This window comes from Muscardinus avellanarius, assembly GCF_963383645.1.
Source record: "Muscardinus avellanarius genome assembly, chromosome: 7".
Lineage (NCBI taxonomy): Eukaryota > Metazoa > Chordata > Mammalia > Rodentia > Gliridae > Muscardinus > Muscardinus avellanarius.
In genome coordinates, this window is record NC_137793.1 from 112343681 (window position 1) to 112362055 (window position 18375).

The window sequence follows — 18375 nt, forward strand, 5'->3', positions numbered from 1 at the left end:
GTTCATGAGAAGTCACCTGAATTGCCTCTCAAATTCTTTGTTTTGCTCAGAGCTATGAGGTCATTCGTTTGATGAATAAATATTTGGACACACGATGGAATTTGTCCACTGAAAATCGAAGGCCAGTTTCTGATTAGGGATCTCTATTCTCCCTTTCCACAGTGTTTTTAAAAACATACTCAGGATCACTTCTACCCTGGAAATACATGCTCATTAGAGTATATTTGCAAAGGAATACTTGCAGCCTCGTGGTGTTCAGGCTGTTTAGTGACAGCACCAGAATTCAGTTTGAAAGCACACGGTCCCCTTCTCCCACAATGTCTTTCAGCATTTGATACTCACATCAGTGCGTGTAGAATAGATACAGCTAGACAAAACACCCAGGTTGGGCACTTGAGTGGTGAGGGCCAGCAGCTTTATGGAGGTGGGGAGGGCTTCCAAAGGATTTGGCATTTGCTAACTCAATGGCAGCTGTCCATCAGTCATAAACCTCAAGATTCAAGTTGAGGAACTGATGTTGGAGATTTAGACTTTGCGCCGTCCTAAGAGGCGAAGCCGAAATGTCCACGAGGGAAGGGCTGAAGACCGCAAACGGCACGGGGCAACTGCCAGGCGATGGCAGGAGAGGCATGAGGACATCTGGTGCCCGTTCACTTCCAGGCAAAGTCCACTGAGCTGGGGAAGCGCAGGCCCGTCCTTCCAGCCCAGAATCGAGCGGAACCTGGGCCTCTGCCTTTCTCAGTGTCACCCAGTTTTACATGTGGAGAAAGCAAGGAAACAAAACATGGCTGCCAAACACATGGCACTGGGCTCCAAACTGCTATTCTACTCAGTAAGGCACAGCGAGCTTCTCACAAAGAGCCACTCTTGGTTTTGTGGACTGAAGGTGTGGATTCAACGTGCACCCCTCAGAATTCACACATGGAAGCCTGGTCTCCCAGGCGATGCTGTGATGTGGGGCCTCTGGGAGGGCGTTAGGGCATGAGGGCGAGGCCTCAAGGACGGAATCACTGTACTTATAAAAAAGGACAGGGGATGTTAGATGAATTCGGCTCTTATTTCAGATCCTCCCATCATAAGCTAAGTCTCCTGAAAGGCCCTGGTCTGACCAGTTAAGCTACCATCCCCCTCTGACTGCACCTGGTCACTTACCTGGGAGACCTGCCCCCTCCTGGTGACCTTGGCCAATCAGTGAAAGGGACATTCCCCACTGACCCCAAGCCAATTACCTGGCCGCACGACCCCCTCCCACGGGACTCTAGCCAATTAGTTCAAAGGGCATTTCTCCTAGCCTATTGGCCCCCAATCTGTAACCCCGAGCCCCTATATAACCCTGATCCCAGCTCATGCTCCCTCTCTTCCCGGATTCTTCTCTCTCCCCGTCTGTCTGTCTGTCTGTCTCTCTTCCTTTCATACTGGCCCCTCCAATGAATCTCTTGGCTACAAGGTGGTCTCTGGTGTGATCAAACTTTGTCCTTTCAGGGGAGAGATGAGCTCTTGTTCTACAAGTCAGGAAGCAGGCCCTCACCAGGCACAGGATCTACTGCTGCCGTGATCCTGTACCTCTGAGAAATAAATCTTTATAAGCCAGTCTATGGTTTCTTTGTACAAAGCCCAAGCAGGTAAGATCCAGAAACGAGCTATCTTTTTCTAAACCTAAGATTTATGAGTGAAGTATAATAAAAGTCCACGAGCATGGGTTCCGAGCAGGAATCAGGGCAGACGTACCACTGCCTCAAGGTTGTCGGAAGCCCAGCCGTCTCATGAAGACGGTAGGAGAATGTGATACTCTGGGGATCACAAATTTACAGGACTCCAGGATCCCAGCGGTAACACGGAGTGGCCAGGACATGCGGGAGCGCGTAGGTGCCTCAGCTGCTCCTCCACGCTCATCCACCTTGGGCAGAAAATACCCATGCCAGTTGTAGGAGGAAGGAAGCTTCTGCCCCTCGGCATGGATCTAAGCTAATACTTCAAAATGTGACAACAGAATTCTCTGATCCAGTTTCACCAAAGGATTTTATTTGCTGATCCTTGAAAAGCAAAATTCAGAAAATAGTAGTCCACTGCAAGAACGGTTTGGTAATGAAGCACTCTGCTACCCCCTTGGCACGTCACAAAGCATGCCTTACGCCCAGCATCCATGTGTGGACTGACAGCAAACACTGTGAAGGCACTCGGCACGTGCCTCACTCACCTGCAGGCACACCTCCCTGCCAGGCAAAGCGAGTCTTTTCTGCAGCCTCCCCCTTTGGATAGAAATTTATTGCAAAATTTTAAATAGCAAAATACTTAAGAGGTCCCCTCCCCTTGCTCTTCCCATTTTGATTTTCGATGAGAAAAGTACAGGATAGTAAAGTTTTCTCCCCCAGCTGTGATCAAAACACCAAGTAGTAAAGAACAGTTACTTCACATTCCTGGGCTATAGATTTAGGTGTTTACAGGGGGATTTGACCCTCAAGTCCCTTAGTTCTCCAAAATGGGTAACGGAAGGGAGAATTCAACTAGGGCAGCTACAAAAACCGACCGTCATTCTGTGAAGGAGTGAGGCAAACTTCAGCGATCATCGAGAGATCCAGTGAGATCGTCTCAGGTACGAAGTACAGGTCACGGAGAGCCAGCCAGCAGAGCGCTGGGTGTGTGGACAGACAGAAATCGGGCGAAGGCACAGAGTCAAGAGTCCCGAGAAGATCTGAGTGCACTTCATTTAATAAGCCAGTACTAGAGCAAGCTAAACACCTGGGCCGCGAGCACACCGGTGCTTCTACCGAGCTGCTGCAGGGGAACATGATTGGCAGCTGCGCCGCGGCCCCTCGGCCAGCCTCAGGGCTGCGGAGTGTAGCGGAGGTACTTCTTGCCAGAAGGGAGCTCTTTGGTGAAGACTCCTTTTGGGAAAAGTTTTTTGGCTTCCTCTTCGGGGATGGTTGGAAGGACCATCACGCTGTCTCCATCCTGTCGGAAGTCATTGAGAATGGAGAAATGGAGAAGTTCAATCTTATACGGTATTGCTAAAAGGTCTTTAAGAATTAACTTTAAAATAATGCAAGTACTAATGAGCATAATCAAGGAGTCTTTACTCTCTCCCCTTGGAGAAATTCTGTTTTCCACACGTTTTCTTGACACTTTGGGGAGTAAAATATTTCCTCATCTTAAAAGAAACAGTCCCCCCAGGGATCAAATGCAGGGAAATTCTATGTCCAAGTTACACCCCCAGCCCTTTAAAAAATTGTTTTCTCTGTTTTGAAATGGTTCTTACTAGGTTGCTGTAAGTCTAAGTTGCTGAGGCTGGTCTTGAACTTGTGATCCTCTTGTCTCAGCTTCCCAAGTACTGGGATTACAGATGTGTGCCACCATACCCGGCTGAGAGTCCTGTTTTAAACCTGGTCATGGCTTGACTTGCCACCATGTTACTTTAAATCCAGCCTTGGGATGAACTGGGCTCCTCTCTCTGCAATAGTCCCTCACTGTATCTCCTGCCGCTCTTATAGACACACAGAGCTTCTATTCCTCCTACACGCCAAGCTCAGTTTTAGGTAAATCTCTTTTACCAAAGGCTCCATCTGTCTGCAGGGCCCTTCCTTCACAAACAGGGATGACATGGTCACGCACTTCTGTGTCCTTCCAAAAGGTCCCGTAGTCCTGGCAGCCAGACACAAGGCCGGCACACCTACCAGGAGCTCTATTCACCCTCCGCGGCTTGATGATTTCCTTAAGCAGCTGTTACCATTCGACAGCCCCCACTCTGGTTTGCTATGTCTACCCACTGGAATGTAACTGTTTAGAGACACTCTTTTTAATCTGGGAATATGTAACTTGTAATTTCCTTTGTTCTTTATAATTTTGCATGATTCTCAAAAGCTTCTATTATTTTTTTTAATTTTTACTTATTTATTTATTTTTTTGGTGGTACTGGGGTTCCTGGAAGCCCTTCTACCTCCGGGCTCCACTCCCAGACCTATTTTTACATTTTTATTTGGAAACAGGGTCTCCTAAGCCAGCACGCGCGGCTGGCTTCGAACCTGCGCGATCCTCCTGTCTCTGCCTCCCAAGCGCGGGGATTACAAGCGTGCGCCACCACGCCCGGCAAAAGCTTCTATTATTGAAGAGACTTAGATCTGAACAAAGCAATCTTGTTGAGTATAAAAGTGAACAGCTGTCCCATTTTGCCAACCGGGTGGCTATCTTCAATGCTAACCCATCTCAGCGCTCACTTCCGGTCAGAAAAGCAGTGCCAGTCAAGGAAGTCGGACTCCACTGGCTGAGTTTCCCTAATCCCCAATTTGAAGTACGGTATGTATCATACCCACAGGAAGTCGAAAATTGGGGGCACTTTGGATTAGGGATGCTTGACTTGTATATGGAGAAGGAATCATTCTGATAAATCAATTTGTCCAAATTATCTAAAAGTTAGAAAGCAATATAGGAGTTTGTGTTTTATGTAGTAGGTATAAAAGGTCTCTTAGCAAATCGTTTTTTTAGCATTCAATGAATCTCTTAGCATTCAACCTCTGAGTTATACCCCCCTGCCCTATTTTTTATTCTTTATTCTTTCTTTCTTTATTTATTTGGTGGTACTGGGGTTCCTGGAAACCCTTCTACCTCTGGGCTACACTCCCAGACCTACTTTCACATTTTTATTTGGAAACAGGGTCTCCTAAGCCAGCGCGCGTGGCTGGCTTCGAACCTGTGTGATCCTATCTCTGTCTCCCAAGTGCGGGGATTACAAGCATGCACCACCATGCCCAGCTATTCTTTATTTTGAAACAAGATCTCACTGAGTTGTGAAGGGCCTCACTAAGTAGCTGAGGCTGTCTGCGAACCGTGATCCTCTGGTCTCAGCCTCCCGAATGCTGGGATTACAAGCGTGCGCCACCACACCTGGCTCTTAGCATCTTAAACTCAGCCATAGGAAAAATCCTCCCAATGTACCTGGTGCCACAAACAGAGCCCAGCTCACAGCCCCAGCCTCCTGCAGCCCGGGGCCAGGGGGCTGGCCTCCCAGTGCCTTTACCTTCCAATCAACCGGGGTGGCCACCCTTTTTTCTGCTGTCAGCTGGAGAGAGGTAACTACTCTGAGAATCTCATCAAAGTTCCTGCCAGTGGTCGCTGGGTAGAGAATAGAGAGCTTCAGTTTCTTATCGGGCCCAAAAACGAACACCTGCAAAGCAGAGGCACACACAGGATGAGTTCTTCCAGTGCATTTGATATCAAAGCCACGCAGAAAGCTCTTCCGTCAGTAAAAATGCCCAAGGGTGTGAAACAAAGAAACAAAGCTTCCAGAAGGATATATACTAAGCTGCTAAAAATGGTGGTAAATTTCTTCCCCAGGTTATTTTGCAAAACTTAGGGAATTATAATTGGTTGTGGCTGTCCTAGTTAAGAAAGAAAAAATCCTCAAATATAACCCAGAAAAGGATGCAGGAAAGCATTATGCCAACACTAGGAATGATTATCACAAAAATACCACTAATGGGAGTTGATAAGGGCCTCAAATAGTGGCACTCACGGAGACTGGGACTGGGTTGGTTTTCTAGCGCAGAGCGGATGAAACAAGAATTAAGCTGAACTGTTCTATGAAAAAGGAAATGGCCCTTTAAAGACAGCTGTCAGGACAACTATAGAAAAAGTTTCTTAATTCTAGACAATGCAACCTTAGGACAAACAACTTATTTTTCTATAATTTCCAAGGGTTATGAATTAAGCAGTATAAAAATTTAGCTATTTCAGACACCTTGCGTCAGCTTATACTACAGACAATCGACGTGGTCCCCAATACGTGGTTATTTCATACTTGGAGATGTCCCGTTTCCTCTAGCTGGCCTGGCTACTGCATGGACTTGTGGCCCGACTGCACAGCGGGTCCTCGGACTCACCACGCGAGCGGTCACGGGCATGCCCTTCTCGTCCTTCTCTGCGGGGTCCAGCATGCCCAGCTGGATGGCAAGGTCCCGATTCTTATCATCGATGATGGGAAAAGGCAACTTTTCTGTGGGCTCCTCACAGTTGTAAGCATTGATGTCCTGAAGGCAGGAGAAAGGGAAAGAGGATTCTAAACCTGAAACCGGCTCTGAATTCCATCAGTTGGCAGCCATCATCTTGCAAGATGATGGCCTCATTTTATCCCAAACCAGGCTAATTCCACTCTTTCTCATCTACACCCAAAGGTCAGCAGTTTGTGGCTCAAATCACACCGTCGCTATCTTCTAGCAGGGCAGTCTTGAGCAAGTCCTTCCAATAGTCTCATCTTTAACACTGAAAGCAGAAAACCCTGCATCTGCCTTAGAGAGCTCTGCTGGAATCCACTGAGGCACGGCCTGAGAGGCAGCCGCAGGGGCTGGCTACCGCTCACTGCCAAGCGTCATGAAGAACAGAAGTCGTCCACCTCAAGAAACAGAGCTGCCCTCCTGGTTCTTCTACTCTCAGATGTTTCGGATGAGCTGCTATGAATCAGCCACAGGATGCAGCCCAGGCCGCCACTCACAAGCCAGCGCCTCATCCCTCATTCAGCTCCGCCTGCTCCCCGATGCCCAGTACACTGACAGATCCCTTAAAAGGAAGTTATCACTATCAAAGTTACTGTCCAAGTACACCCTTTCATTCCAAGTAGGCAGTGTCTTTAATTCATTCATTCAACAAACACTGGCTGGCTGCCCAGGCTGCACTGAGTACCCAGCACTGTTCCAATTGCACATAACAGGAGTCCACCCCTGCCGGGCCCACGCTCAGGTGGCGAGAAACAAACCGACCAAATGAGAAGTCTGCCGAGTATTTTCGTGGTGGGTGACGTGCTACGGAGCAGGGGCTAGGGAGAGTGAAGGGGGTTACAAGTTTGGATAAGCAAGACTACGAGAGGCTTCCATGAGGCTATTTGAGTTGACACCCAAAAGATGAGAAGGCAATCCACAGAACACCAGGGGAGTGAACCTTCCGAATATGAATCTGGACATATTTTGTAGGTAGAAGCAACGAGTCTGTGAATAAATCAGGCATGGGGAATGAAAAATGGCATGAAACAAGAAGAGTGAAGAATGGCTTGTGTAGTTTTGGCCTGATCAGCTACAAAAATGTAGTTGCCAAGCCGGGCGTGGTGGCTCACACTTGTAAGCCCAGCATTCCGGAGGCTGAGAAAGGAGGATCGCGGTTTGCAGACAGCCTCAGCTACTTAGTGAGGCCTTCTGCAACTCAGTGAGACCCGGTTTCAAAATAAAGAACAAACAATAGGGCTGAGGGGGTAGCTTGGAGGTAGAATGCTCCTGGGTTCCATCCCTACTCACACACACACACACACACACAATCATAAGGGATACAGATTGAAGAAAGCTCAGGGTAAGGAATGGAATTTCTTGCCACACCACTATCCAGGGACATTCATATGTTAAGCTATTTAGAAGCTCCTGGAACCCAACCCTTTAGGATTCTTAAGGAAACTTCATTACATAGGGAAGATCATGGGCCATGGGTGATCAGCCCAACTTTCAGCCCTTCTTCCCTTCCCAAAGAGGGAGGGGAAGTCATCAGTCACCTCATTAGCATATAAAAAGACATCTCTACAGGAAGATCCAAAGAGTTAGAAGGGTTGCAAGGGAGGAAAACAAGGGCCAAATCTATATTTTGCGTATCACAGATCAGTCAGAACTACAGACCTTGCTCCAGGCCAGATGGTCCTCAACGCTGTCTACAGAGAGGGCAATCAACTTCACGTTCTTCTTGGCGAACTCTGGTGCCAGCCTCGCAGCTCTGCCCAGCTCCGTGGTGCACACGGGGGTGAAGTCCCTTGGGTGGGAAAAGAGGATGCCCCATCTGGAAAGAAGGAAGAAGGAGGTCATCACTGAAGGAAGCGTTCCCAACGGCATGTCATGCACAACGAAAAGCCATAATATCTGGATGAAGAGCAGGCTTGCTTTAAAATAAAATTCTTTTTAAATGAATGCTTCTGAAGACACTGATTTTAAACTTTACTTAAGAATATTTTCAGTCTTTTTTGTGTGTGGTACTGAAGACTGTCTACCTCTGATCTATGCCCCTAGCCCTATTTTTTATTATTGTTTATTTTGAAACAGGGTCTTGCTTATGCTGAAAACTCAGTTCAACCAAAGATATAAAATATAAGATAATAAATACTTAAAAAGACTAATTTTAGGGTGTTGCCTCCTTTAGTAATTATGGAGCCACCCTGACTATTTTTTGGCTAATAAAATCTGTGCTACTCAAGCTAAGTAGTTTTTTGAAATAATAAGTAGTTTTTTGAACAGTTTTTTGAAATTTCTTCTTATCCTTTTCTACATTCTCCCCCAGCACAGCCCTTGATGTTCAGAGCTCTCAATATGCCCTGAATCCAAGCAGATGCCTGATGGCAATAATAAACAGATTATGTAACCTGAAACAAATAGGCTTCTATCCTCTATTTATAAGTAAAATTAAGGTTGACATTTGGCTTCTTTGAAGAGTGAATTTAAACCTCTTTTTAAGCTACTTCACGGCTCCAAGCTGATCCCCCTTGACGTTTGACAAGTGTTCCCAAGCACAAAGAGTAACAAGGTACCTTCTTCCCACTCAACTCCTGGGAAGAAACAGAAAATGTTTCTGAAGACTGCAGAGGTGCGGCAGGTTTGGTTTTTAGTAAAGGGTAGTGAGAAGAACACGTATTTGTTTTTTTGAAATAAATAACCTAGCTCTAGGTAAAGCTTGGCCTTAGATTCTACAGGAAAGGATGTATGTAAGGGTCAGTTGAGCCTTAAGAGAAAGTTTCCTGAAGTTGCAAGAAATGGAACAGGGCCGTTTCTTCCCATAGTGTCAAAGAAATTAGGAAAATCTTTTTCCATTGTGGGTCGAGCAAGGGGCTGTTCTGCCGAGTCATGCTGGGGAACGACTTTCTGCCCTTTCTGCCGTTCACATTCCTCCCCCTCAGCAGCCAGACTCTCGCTGGCCACACCATCTACTCCAAGAATGCCTTAGGTCGGCTGGCCTCCCCAGAAGGTTCTCGCTCACTCAAGAATAGTTCAATTACATTATTCTATCTCCTTCCTTCCTCATTTGCAAAAGACAAAAAGGTTTCCTTCTTTTAAGAAAATGGTTGTCAGTCACCAAGCCCCAGAAAACCCCTGGCAAAGGTGTTTTGTTAACATGTATTAGAAAGATGTCTCCATCTCAGAAATGGTGAAAAGGCTCAAAAAAACCAAACCAAACCAAAAAATAAAAAAATGCAACACCTAAATTGTCAGGGGGCAAGGTAGACACTTGTAGGGCAGGGAATATCATGCTTGGCCCTTGGCTGACTTTTATGTTTGTTTACAGGGGCAGATAATCTTCTTTTCTTCCTATTGGTGGCTCCCCTTTCATCAAATCTAGAGATTTCAGGAGCCAATAAACAATCATAAAGAATACAAAAAAGCACGGTTAGCTTAAATAGTGACCACGTTTATAACTTCTGCTGAGGTAAATATGCTTTAATATTTATCTCTAATCCCTACAAATTTGAAAGTTCTGGTAAGAGTTCTGTCTCATGGAGGTGAAGGCTATAAGCAGAAATGGGGAGAAACACAGCATGAAAATCCTTATGGCATTTTGGAGAACATTAATACCCTGGCTGAGTAGGAGACTGGCCATAAAGGCTTTTCTAGAATGCAAGGCCTGGGTATTCCATTTATCACCCTTTTCAAGCCTAGGCCTTTCTTTGGCAAAGCTTAATTGATCCCCCTGATTAGTAGCTGGAAAATGGACGGGCAAGGCTGTAAAGGGGTTGAGTAGGCCCGATGTCTACGAATCTTCCGGGGTTCTCTGTACAGCCCTGTCCAATCACGGATTAATACCAGAAGCTTCTCTCTCTGCTCTCTACAACAAATACGGGGGTACTGGATATAAAAAGGACAAACCCTGGAGGAACTGTCTGGCCCGGGAGCACCAGAGTAGTGGCCACTTGGACTCCAACACCATAAAGACAGGTAGCACTGGAATGCTCGGCACTAGAATGGAGCAGCTTACAGTTTGCAGATTCTGGAGCTATAAGGGCAGTGGATTTATTCCTAACATTTACTCTCTGGAGAGGGGCCAGGCAGGGCCTGGGTCACCAACCTGGCCATCCCGGGCAAGGCCACGTGCTGGATGCCAGGCAGGGGGGAGGGGAGCAAGGAAACAAAAGGGTTTCAGAGAGAGGTACACCCTGTGTCCTGCGCCAGGGCTTCAGACCCGGCGGGATAGGTCCACTGGATAACCATCACTCAGTGTTGCAAGTTTCTGGAATGAGGGGCACACCCACACACCCTGTTCTCGTTTCCTTCCAGAGCTTTTGCCAAATCCTATCTTGGCCACTGAAGGAGGTTCTGGACAAAAGGACTCCTGACCTCTTCTTTGGCAGCTGGTGGCATTAAATGTGACTTTTTGTGTCCAGAAATAAGCCAAACACGACCGCCCGGACCCGGGTCCTCCCCCTACTTACCCCCAGGCCCTCCGACTTTGGTCTTAGGTCACTTTCCCCAGGGAGCAAATTCCAGAACGGAGGGAAAGCGAGAGGGCAGTGCGACCGGGGCGAGTGCCGGCAAGTGACCGCCGCCAACACCGCCGGGTCGGGTTCCCCTACCCTGCCCGGCCCGGGCCCGGGCCCAACTCGTCCTGTGCACAGTTTACTAACCCGAGTTAAATGAACACTGAGCCTCCAGTGCACGAACCTTGCACGCCCCGGCCCTGCCCCGGCCAATTCCGTCCCCTCCCCCAGGCCCGCCAGGGCCAGGGCCAGGGCCAGGGCCAGGGGGCCGAGCAGGGCGGCCGGGGCCGCAGGCGCAGCACGTGCGAGGACCGGTGCGGGACGGAGGCCGACCCGAGGAGGCCAGGAGGCGCGGCGGGGGCACCGCCGAGGCCCGGCCGAACGGAGGCCGCGCAGGGCCACTTACGAGTCTCCCAGGAAGTCGTGGAAGCGGATGGGGCCGATGGTGGTGTTGGCCTCGAAGTTGGGAGCTTCGTCCCCGAGGAGGAGCCCTCCGGGCATGGCGGCAGCGGGACGAGGGGACGCGGAGGCGCAGCCGCAGCAGCGAGCGGCCGGCGGGCTCCGCGGGAGGTGCAGGCTGGCGCGGGGCGTGGCCTGCGGGAGGCGTGGCCTGCGGGGCGGGGCGTGCGGAGGGCGTGGCCTGGGGCGTGGCCTGTGTGGGGCGGGGCGAGCCAGGGCGGGCGCGGGCTGGACCACTGTTCCCGGGTCTGGTGGGCGCCAGGCGCATCTTCCCCGAGTGCCGCGGGGCTGGGCGGCGTCTATAGGGAGCCTCGGGGCGCGCAGAGTTGGTCCCTGCAGGGCATATGGGATTTAACGACTCGTAGGCAGCTCAGCTCCGAGGCGGAGAATCACTGGGGCCCGCAGCCGCCCTGGGGGGCCCGCAGCCGCCCTGGGGGCCCCGCGCATCCGCGCAGACGCTCCTCTTGCACCCCCGCGCGGTCGACTCCGACCCAGGGCCCCCGACCCTTCCACTCGCTCGCTTTCAGTGTGAGCGTCTGCAGTGCTGACTCCCAGCCTGCCTAGCCTCGTCCAGCCGCGTCTCATCAGGATGTGGCGAGCCCAGAGGTGAGGGGGACCCTAGGTTAGAGGAAGTGGCTTCCTTATTGCAGCAAAAAATGTCAGTAGTAAGACAGTGTAACCAGGCGTTCATTTTGCTCACCCGCACTTCGTTATGAACCATAAAAATCAGACCCAATTATCCTGAAATTTAAATATAAAAAAAAATTGAGCAGGGTGTGGTGGCACACACTTGGAATCCCAGTACTTGGGAGGCGGAGACAGGAGGATCGCAGGTTCCAAGACAGCCTCAGCAACTTGGTGAAACCCTGTTTAAAAAATAAAATAAAATAAAATAAAATAGGGCTGGGGATAGAATGTCCCTGGGTTCAATCCCCAGTAACACACACACACACACACACACACACACACACACACACACACTTGGGTTGGGGGGTACTGTGGATCGAATCCAGAGGCATTCTACCTCTCTATACCTCCAGCCCTGTTTGGTTTTTTATTTTGAAACAGGGTCTCACTAAGTTGCAGAGGGCTTTGATATATTGCTGAGGCTGGTGGTGAACTTGTTTTGTGATCCTTCTCTCAGCCTCCTAAGTACTGGGATGACAAGCATGCACCACCACACCTGGCTTTATTTTTATTTTAAACTGAGTCTCGATAAATTGCTGAGGCGTCCTTGAACCTGTGATTCTCAGCCTCCCAAGGACCTAGGCATGTACCATCAAGCCCAGCTAAATATAAAATTTAAAACATACTGACACCCACTGTGTGCAAGTCAGCTCCCACTGAGGAGGTAGGAGGTTTAGATCTATTATTTCCTTTATAGGTGCCAAATAAGAGATAGATAAGATGTTCATTCTACTGAGGTCCACAAATGACAGACAATAAGCATAACTGACAAGGCTGTATTAATAAGTCTTAAGTCCCACTCAGAGAAATCAAATAGGGCTGTGTGCTAGAGGGTTTAGCAGAGGGCTGCTTTGGACCGTGTGGTCTGGTCTGGGAAAGCCTCCAGGATAATTAAGTAGGTAGACTACTCAGCACGTAATCGGTACTCTGGAAATAGTAGCTGTTATTTGGATGGTAATTAATGGTTCATGCAATAACCCTTACTTTCCCTACTGTATGCTAGACTCTTTAAGGCTAATGTAATTCCTCTAATTTGACTCCAAGTTTTGGTTTTAAAAGCATATTTCAGCCGGGCATTGTGGTGCACGCTTGTAATCCCAGCATATGGGAGGCTGAGACAGGAGGATCACCGTTCGTGGACAGCCTTAGCTACCTAGTGAGGCCCTCTGCAACTCAGTGAGACCTGGTTTCAAAATAAAGAATAAAAAATAGGGTAGGGGGTGTAGCTCGGAGGTCGAATGCCCCTGGGTCCCCCCCCCCAGACTCGCAAAAAAAAAAAAGCATATTTCAGTGTGTGTATGTGTGTGTGCGTGTGTGTGTATCGAACCCAGGGGCATCCTACCTCTTAACTACACCTTCAGTCCTATTTTTAAATTTTAATTTTGAAACAGGGTCTCACTAGGTTGCTAAGACTCTCACTACTTGCTGTGGCTTCTTCAAATCTGTGATCCTCCTGTTTTAGCCTCTTAAGTACTGGGATTACAGGTGTGGGCCACTATACCTGGCCCCTCACAGCTTGTTAAATTCTTTTAAATTAGTGATTAACACTTTATTGACTTTTTTTTTTTTTGATGGCACAAGGGATTGAACCCAGGGGCATTCTACCTCTGAGCTATACCCCCAGCCCTACTTATTTTTTATTTTGAAACAGGGTCTCCTTAAGTTCCTGAGTGCTGCTGGCCTCCAACCTGTAAACCTCCTATCTCAGCCTCCCAAGTCATTCTCCTGTCTCCTGCCCCCCATGCCCCCCATGCCCGGCCAGCAGTTAATCTTTTAACAACATGATTTTCCACAAAGATGCCTGGAAAGTCAGTTTCCTGAAAAGTCAGAAGATCTAGCAACACCCGGCTCACATTCCACTTGGCAAAAGTGGCCTTTAGAGAGTGTGTGTATTTATTCCCTATTCTGGGGGAGGTCCGCTGCCACCGACACTGAGCACAGTCGGGGGAAAATGAGATGGCTTTCACATCCCAGACAGGCCACAGCTCTGAAAATAAAAGCCCAGCAAAAGGGCCATCTGTTCAAGGAAAGACAAAGCAAAGGATGTTCCCCAATGGTTCATATGCAAACAAAGTTGACACAACACTGTCTGGCCTGGCACTTAGACTTGAGCTTAGCTCTGACCAGGGTTTTGGTTTTGTTTTGTTTTTCTTTTTTGGTGGTACTGGAGATTGGTGGTACTGGGGGTGGAACCCAGAGGCTTTCTACCTCCGGGCTATAGTCCGAGACCTTTATTTTTATATTTTATTTGGAAACAGGGTCTCTCTAAGTTGCCGAAAGCCTCACTAAGTAGCTGAGGCTGGCTTTGAACCCATGCGATCCTCCTGTCTCAGCCTCCCAAGCGCACGGATTACAAGCGTGCCCACCACGCCTGGCTTGTGGTACTGGAGACTGAACTCATGGGCATTCTAGCCCTATTTTTTTTTTAAATTTTATTGTATTTTTTATTCTGAAACTGGGTCTTCCTAAGTTGCTAAAAGCCTCTCTTAAGTTGCTGAGGCAGGTAATGAACCAGTGATCCTTCTGTCTCAGCCTCCCAAGTACAGGGATGAGGAGCCTGGGTCACCACACCGAGCCGGAAGGGAAATTTAAACTGTGTTCCCAAGGGCTGGTGAGAAGTGCCAAGGAAGGAGGAAGGGAGGAGGGACGGGAGAGCTAGAGGGAGAAAGACTGTGGGGAGAATCTAGTTTGAAGAGAGATTAAGGACCTGATATCAGAGGAAAGCAGGTTTCAGCCAGTTTAAATGGTCTGGAGAGAACATGAAAGTCCTTAGAATTATCTCCAGAGGACAAGAAGGGAAGGACTGCAGGATTCTCAGGCATGTGCCTCCGCTCCTGGACTCCTTACAGGGCTTTTAAAAAATTTTATTTATTTATTTATTTATTTATTTATTTATTTATTTATTTATTTATTTATTGTGGTACTGGGAATGGAACCCGGGGCATTCTACCTCCTAGCCACACACCCCCCCCCCAGCACAATTTTTCTTCTTTATTTTGAAACAGGGTCTCACTGAGTTGTAAAGGGCCTCACTAAGTAGCTGAGGCTGTACGCGAACCACGATCCTCCTGTCTCAGCCTCCCGAATGCTGGGATTACAAGCGTGCGCCACCACGCCTGGCTCCACACACTAGAATCCCTGCACATGCCTGTAAATCCCGGTACTTGGGAATCTGAGACAAGAGGATTGCAGGTTCAAAGCTAGTCTCAGGAATTTAGCAAGGCCCTATTTCAACACAAAATAAATGTGTTCCAGGAATGCATACAGAATTTAAGTTATCTGCCTGTCAGGGAAAAAAAAAAAGTGCAGAACAACAAATCCTAGTATTCAAGTTAGCATGTTTTAAAAATATAGCATCGGCCGGGCGTGGTGGCGCACGCTTGTAATCCCCGTGCTTGGGAGGTGGAGACAGGAGGATCGCGCAGGTTCGAAGTCAGCCTCACTGGCTTAGGAGACCCTGTTTCCAAATTAAAAAAAAAAAAAAAAAAAAAAAAAAATATATATATATATATATATATATATATATTATATATATAATAGGTATGGGAGTGTAGCCCGGAGATAGAAGGGCTTCCAGGAGCCCCAGTACCACACACACACACACAAAATGTAGCAACACTGATACATTCTTGGGATTTTATCCATGTCCTACATATTTGCGGAGATCTCAGCAATTCAAAGTTGTGAACAAGTTTCAGAGACTTCTACATAGGTTTAAAAGACCTAAGCTGAAGAGAAATGAAATGCCTACTACATGAATAGACCAACAATTCTATAACCACGACTTAAGCCAATCAATATTTTGTTATAAGCCAGACATGGAGACACACACTTATGATCCCAGTACTTGTGAGGCTGATGACAGGAGGATCACAGGTTCAAGGCCAGCCTCAGCAACTTAGCAGATCTACATTAACTTAGCAAGACCTTGTTTCAAAATGAAAATTACAGTAGGGCTGGGGGTATAACTTAGAATGCTCAATGCTCAACCCCCTGTTCCAACAAACAATTCTGAAACTCTACAGCAGATGCTCCACAGAAGAGGATGCCCACTGTCCTCAAAACCTACGCCAGACTCTTACTGACACTAGACCATAAGTAAGTAGGGTCAAATTTTAGCGGGTTCCTAAGCAGCAGGTTTCTGGGTGTAACTCTGGTGCTGAGCTCAAGCCCCTAGATTTGCCTCTTCCTCCAGAGAGATACTGTTGGCTCTGCAGAGGAGTGTGGGGCAGGACCACCTCGCTGAACTCCAGGCTCCAGTTCCCCAAGCAGCCTCTTTCAACACCCACTGTGGTTCCAAAACTAAACTCGAGAGGTACTAGTAAGGTCCCCAGATAGAAGAATTTTATCTAAAGAAACATATCTATGGTGACTGTTGTCCAATTCTGGACTTGTTGGGGTTGTTCCTTGGTTTGCCAGTTGTGAATAAACATTCTTCTAGCTTTGTGGAGTGGGTGATACTTCAGTGGCATGGAAATCTCAGGCAGAAGAAATAGGACATCTGGTAGACACAGTCTCTGGTCTCTGAGATCTCCCTCCCTCCCTCCCTCCCTCCCTTCCTTCCCTCCCTCTTCTTTTCTTTCCTTTATTGGTACTGAAGATTGAATCAGGGGTGTTCTACCTCTGAGCTACACCCCCAGCCATATATTTTTTTATTTGGAAACAGGATTGTGCTAAGTTGCTGTGGCCTCTCTAAATTGCTGAGGCTGGTCTTAAGCCTGCATCCTCTTGTCTTAGCCTCCCAAGTACTGGGATTACAGGCATGTATCACCACACTCAAGGACTTCCTGGGTGCCTGAGTCATCTCTAGCCAATGGCTGGGATTTGGCTGTTGGAAGGGAGGATCTCTATGTTCTGAGGAGTTGTGTAGGTTCTTCCAGTCCTGGGCAGCTGAGCTCAAATGTCTCTAGATGAAATTCTTTCTTTTATGGAGAGCTAAGCAAATACGCCATGCAAGCACAATGTTTACTTGTATTAAACCAGTCAGTGAGCGGCCTTCCTGAAGTCCCCTGGGCAGATAGGCTGATTTTGCATTCAAAGTCATTTGTGAAATTTTGATTGACGCATTGGAAGCTCAGAATTTAATCTCTACTGCAGGTTTCTGCTTTGTGCGCCTGCTTAGGTGTAGAGTCCGTTCTTGTCAAGAAGCATCTGGCCTTTATGTCCACGTCATGTCCGTGGAGAGCCATGGGTTCTGAAAACAACCCCAGTGCAGGCCTTGTGGGCACATGCTAATCTGCCCTGCTGCATGGTCCCATCTCTGGGATCAACACCTGGCCAGGAAGGGCGCTGGGGAGGTAGGTGGCCAGTTCACAGAGGAGCATCTCCAGTAGAGGACAGACAGTTGAAAGTACATACTGCTCGTGTATATGCTCGTGTGTGTGTGTGTGTGTGTGTGTGTGTGTGTGTGTGTGTGCGCGCACGCGTGCTAGTGTTACTGGGGATTGAACCCAAGGGAATTCTATCTCTGAACTATATCCCCTGCTCTTTTTATTTTTTTCTTTTGAAACAGGGTCTTGCTAGGTTGCTGACAGTTTCACAGAGTTACTGAGGCTGGTCCAGAACATTTGATGCTCCCGTCTCAGCCTCCCAGGTCCTGGGATTACAGGTGTGCACCACCAGGCCCAGCTGGAGTAGTTCTTAGCAGAGGTGGGCTGCCATCCTGCACTTTGTCTTTGCCGATGATGTCACCTGCTGTTGGTCAGCTGGCAGCACAGGGGCAGGACAAGCAACGCTGGGTTTCCTACTGAGGAATGCAAAATATTGACGGGAAGTTCTAACTGCCAGCTCTTCCCACGTCTACCTGCCTGGCTTTCCTCCTCAACGCTTTTAGTTTGAGGGGGGTCTCTGCCCAGCTCCGTTGCCCTTGGGAGTCTGAGAGATTTAGTGGCACGGAGGAATGCCACCCAAAAGAAAAGTGTTGGGAATTACTCCAGGAAGGACAGTCCGTAAAGCTGGGAAGGCACGTTTGTGCTATAGATCCAGAAGGGACTCGAGCGCCGGGGAATTTTAGCTTTGTGTTTTCTCCTGGCTCCCAGCACATGATCTGTTTTACCTGTCCAACAGGATCTGTGGCGCTTACTTAATAAATATTTACTGATAGCAATGAATAAAACTGAGAAGCACAGCCAGGTACTTCCCTGGTCAGGGGGACGTGTTCTACAAGAACAATGCCAGTGGTATTGACTTCTCCACCTTCCTTCCAAGCTGGGGTTTGTTTTTGTATTTTATTTTATTTTATTTTTTGGTGGTACTGAGGGTGGAACTCAGGGGCTTTTCTACCTCCGGGCTATACTCCCAGACCTATTTTATACTTTATTTGGAAACAGGGTCTCACTGAGTTGCTGAGAGCCTCACTAAGTAGCTGAGGCTGGATTTGAACCTGCACGATCCTCCTGTCTCAGCCTCCCAAGCACTGGGATTACAAGCGTGTGCCACCACGCCTGGCTGAAAGAAATTTTTAAAAAGATTCTACCACAATGAAAAAATAAAGGGCTTCAAGGGTAATATCTGGGATGGGAGATTTCTGCTCATTTTTGGCAGATTGCAGACAGGAGGATCATGGTTTGAGAATAGCCTCAGCTACTTTGTGAGGCCCTTTGCAACTCAGTGAGACCCTGTTTTACAATAAAGAAGAAAAAATAGGGCTGGGGGTATAGCTTGGAGGTAGAACATTCCTGGGTTCAATCCTCACTACACATATCACACACACACACACACACACACACACACACACACACACACACACG

The 18375-nt window shown here is 48.0% G+C and overlaps 2 protein-coding genes across 2 annotated transcripts in view; one reads left to right on the top strand and one right to left on the bottom strand.

The window, feature by feature from the left end:
• Window positions 1-1928, top strand: part of SLC9C2 (solute carrier family 9 member C2 (putative)) — a gene marked incomplete at both ends in the record, with an annotated part of 61997 nt that extends 60069 nt beyond the window's left edge. The window contains 2 exons of the mRNA XM_080698779.1: window positions 329-424; window positions 1711-1928. Of these exons, the coding sequence (XP_080554905.1) occupies window positions 329-424; window positions 1711-1928 (314 nt within the window). The remainder of the gene's footprint in view (window positions 1-328; window positions 425-1710) is intronic.
• Window positions 1929-2823: 895 nt separating this feature from the next.
• PRDX6 (peroxiredoxin 6) lies at window positions 2824-10981 on the bottom strand (the record flags this gene model as incomplete). The annotated part of the gene is made up of 5 exons (XM_080699181.1): window positions 2824-2952; window positions 5012-5158; window positions 5874-6020; window positions 7644-7800; window positions 10887-10981. The coding sequence occupies 5 exons, from the start codon at window positions 10979-10981 to the stop codon at window positions 2824-2826; spliced, it is 675 nt and encodes a 224-aa protein (XP_080555307.1).
• Between the last annotated feature and the right edge of the window lie 7394 nt (window positions 10982-18375).